This window comes from Danio rerio, chromosome 25 (genome assembly GCF_049306965.1).
Source record: "Danio rerio strain Tuebingen ecotype United States chromosome 25, GRCz12tu, whole genome shotgun sequence".
Lineage (NCBI taxonomy): Eukaryota > Metazoa > Chordata > Actinopteri > Cypriniformes > Danionidae > Danio > Danio rerio.
In genome coordinates, this window is record NC_133200.1 from 9,420,057 (window position 1) to 9,424,316 (window position 4,260).

The window sequence follows — 4,260 nt, forward strand, 5'->3', positions numbered from 1 at the left end:
GAACATCTGAGTTGGGTTATTTTGGCTGGTTTAGGCTGTTCATTGACGTCGGACAGTCACTGAGATCGCAACAAGCAGGGTTACAAGGTAAACTAATCAATGTCGTCAATTTTAAAAATGAATTTTTCATTGATCCTTGAAAAAATATTCTGTTTTGAAGAAACTGAATTTTTCTTTTTCCTAAGCTGTAAATTGCACCGCCAGAAGTCAAGCAAACAGACAAGAACTCTGAAATATTGACCTTTTTTGTGTGATAAGTGAACAATATAAGAAAGTTTGCTTTTTCAAATTAATTGTAAATAATATAGAACTTGTGATTTTACATTTTTTGAGATATGTTGATCTCCAAAACATATTTATCATGAACAAGTTCAGATATGAACAGATATGAAACTACTGATCATACTGAATATTGATAGTTGTTAGTTTTATTGCAAGACTAAGTGTTGTGTTATAAGCAGACCAACATGGTGGAAACGCAACAAGTTGCCGAGACCAGTGATTCCTGACAAGGCAATAATGACACCCCAGACATGGGAATTTCTCCAGCATGGATGGATGCAAGTTTTTACATGTGAAGTTTGAGCAAGTTTTTTTCTTACTGTTTAATAAAGAATGTGTTTATTTACCCCCCAATTTTTTCTTCAATATTGTGAAATTAATGTATTAGTTTTCCATCACTTGTAATAACTCTGATTGAGAATTGCCAATATAAAAAGAGTTTAACTAAAAAATGGAACATGCAAGCTCCTACTGGGTATTTAGGTCATATTTAGGTCTTCCGAACCACCCAAATGCCCTGAAAGTGGTCAATATTTTCCCTGTAGTAGTACATCTAATGCACACAGTGGAATTTTTCATACACAATACATGTTTATAAATAGACTAATTCTATAACACTAGTAAGTCTTAGCAGCACTTCAATTGCAAACTCATGTGAGAAAGAGTGAGTTTTTAACTCCCCCAAATCTCTGACAGGACACTTCAGCCTGTGCTCATAAACATTTCATTAAATGCTCTTTCAGTTGGGCAGTCTCTTCTTGGGGCAGCAGATATTTCTGGATGATGTCCTGCACGGTCTCCTCAGTGGCCGACTCATAGTCTTGTCTGTTCTTGAAGGGCAGGTGTCCGGCGAGCTCACACAGGGCCACGTTAAACGCAGACTCTTCTTTGGCCCCGAAACAGGACAAGCGGGGCCAGACGATGACCCTCACACCATTTCTAGATGAAGAGGTGTCGGGCTCCATCTGAGGAGGACAACCTCTGGTGAAGAACAGGTTGTGTGCGATGTTGTGGTCCACCAAGACATCAGTCAAACTGCAGATTGCTTTGACCACCAAATCCAGGTTTGGACCTTGAGTGTAGAACAGAAATCCTGATGGAAAGTCCACAAGCTCATACAGGTTTAGGTTAGGCAGGACCAGCTTTGCTGGAGAGCTTTCAATCTTCAGTCTGTGGTTTAGATAGTAGCCGTGCAGATGAAGATGGTTAACTGAGGCAAAGCCACCCAGGCTGTTAAAACCAACCCTAAACCCCGGATCAGCGCTCAGAAGAACTGTTTCTATCCCCGTTTGGACTGCTAAATGCGTTAAAACCTGCGGGAAACACTTCTCCGGTTCAGGCACCAGCAAACAGTGGCCGAACTCTAACGGGCTGACGTTTATGATGACGCTGCACTTCCGTTCACTCTCCCTCTTTAACTCGAACAGCAGCTCTTTCGGGTTGATCTTATTGAAGTTAAACTGTTTTGGGTCAAAGTTCTGGCGGACGCTCAGGATCTCCTGGGGTTTTCGTCTTTCTGTGCCTCTCATGATGTTTAATTGTGCAATGTATCCACGTGATCCCGGGAGGATCCGCGTCTCCAGCTCGTCCAGCCGGTATCGGAACAACCCGGTGTTTCTCTTTTCCGTCCATCCCGACCGAAGCGCGATGTCAAATCTGGAGCGGCCGCGGTTTTGCTGACCGGAACAACATACCTTGCCTATAAAGTCATTGTCGGTGTAGGTGAAAATGCTACAGTCACCCATAGTGTTTTACACTATATACTGTTTTCACTTTGAATGACGCCAGCGTGTACAGGAATCACAAACTGCAACACGTGGATGAATCGGCACGTGTCTGATTGGCCAATGAGAGTCATATGACAGAGTGGAAGCTATGGGAAGCGAAAACATTCAATACGCGATTTGTAGTTTTTTATTCAGTTAGCGATACCAAAAATGATATTTCTGTTATTATTTAGTCACACATAATTTGTTCAAAACCTATTTTGGAGTTTGAACACAAAATATATTTAAAAAAAACTGCACCGTTTGACTTTCATAGTATTTATCCTACTATAGCAAAAATCAAAGGGTGTCAGCAACCAGCATTCTTCAAAATATCTTCTTCTGTGTTCCGCAGAAGAAAAAATCTCATAAAGAATTAAAACCACATGGGAGAATAAATAATGAGGTAATTTTCAATTATTGGGTGGACTCACCCTTTAATATATAGGTTGAAGACAAATCTAGGTTTTCTAGAATTAAAAGTAAATGTCTTAAAAGGCACTAAATTAAATGACTTCATTTTATTATCACTTTGTTTTGCCCATTTGTCAATTAAAACTTTTTTTTATTATTTAATAAATAATACTATTAATTAAAATCACTTATTAATTCATATGTATTAATAACTACAGTTTAGAATAAGTTTCACTTAATATTTCAAAAAATATTTTAAATACTATAATTATTATTATTATTATTATATAAACTATTTAAAGATAAAATAATTGTTAAATAATTTTTATGTACATAAAAATTACATTTGTAAATTTTATTGGTATCAAAATTAAAAACCTAAAGGGTTTCACCTAGGCCAGGGATGTCAGACTCAATTCCTGGAGGGCCGCAGCTCCGCACAGTTTAATTCCAACTCTAATTAAACACACCTGATCAAACTAATTGAGTCCTTCAGGCTTGTTTGAAACCTACAGTTAAGTGTGTTAGAGCAGGGTTGGAACTGTGCAGGGCTGCGGCTCTCTAGAAATCGACATCCTTGATCTAGGCCAGTGGTTCTCAAACTTTTTTCATCAAGTACCACCTTCAAAAAAAATAGTCTCTCCAAGTACCACCAAAATGAGCAGTATTGAAATACAGTAGCGTATTAGGCCCAGTAAAGCAGCTACAACTGCACAGTTAAAAAAACGTGGCAGATTACCTCAGAAATATAGGCTATATGTCATATATGGCATATTTTATACATCATTTTTGATAAATTTTGAAATATATGTAGCATGTACATGACATATTTTCTTCCTCCGCGTACCACTAGTGGGAAGCCCGCGTACCACTAGTGGTACACGTACCACAGTTTGAGAACCACTGATCTAGGCAATATGGTGGCGCAGTGGAAAGCACAAGCGCCTCACAGCAAGAAGATCGCTGGTTCAAGCCCAGGCTGGGTCAGTTGGCATTTCTGTGGAGTTTGCATGTTCTCCCTGTGTTCGTGTGGGTTTCCTACGGGTGCTCCAGTTTCCCTCACAGTTCAAACATATGCGGTACAGCTGAATTAAATAAACAGTGTCCGTGTGTGAATGAGTGTGTATGGATGTTTCCCAGGGCATCAGCTGTGTAAAACATACGCTGGATAAGTTGGCGGTTCATTCCACTGTAGCGACCCCTGTTGAATAAAGGGACTAAGCCGAAGGAAAATGAATGGTTTCACTTATTATGAATAATGAACTTATGAGTAGGTTCGCACAGAATCATGCACATTTCCTCAGATTTTTAACCCATCATTGAATCTATGTATTTAATTGTGTAAATTTATATTTATTCAGTTTTAGTTAAAAAAATTTTATTCAGAAATAATTTCACAAATATTATTGTTATATAATAGTAATATTAAAATGTTCATATGATTTATTTACAATACAGTTTGTACGGTAATATTTTCTGTCTTTTAGTAGATCTATTATATGAGAGACTTGCTTTGTTTACCAAATAAGAGGATTTAATTGGATTTGCATTGCAAACATTAAAAAAAAGTTAAAAATCTATTCTTTTTTTTCACATGATGATACTCCCAAAATCATTGCGCATAAATCTGCAGATTGTTTACAAAATTCTCAGCAGAAATAGCAAATCATGTTAGCAGATTCTGTCTGGTCCTACTTATGAGTCCCATATCATAAAAACGTCACCACAAACAATAATTAAACCCAATAAAACCACTGCATGTTAATAGAGCGCACAGATAAGAAACAAAATCCACACC

The 4,260-nt window shown here is 37.8% G+C and overlaps 1 protein-coding gene across 1 annotated transcript; it reads right to left on the reverse strand.

The window, feature by feature from the left end:
• Positions 1-221: 221 nt before the first annotated feature.
• gdpgp1 (GDP-D-glucose phosphorylase 1) lies at positions 222-2,114 on the reverse strand. Its single transcript, NM_001077553.1, is given in 1 exon segment — positions 222-2,114. A coding segment is annotated over 1 exon segment (1,032 nt). The 5' UTR covers positions 2,028-2,114; the 3' UTR covers positions 222-995.
• Positions 2,115-4,260: the final 2,146 nt, after the last annotated feature.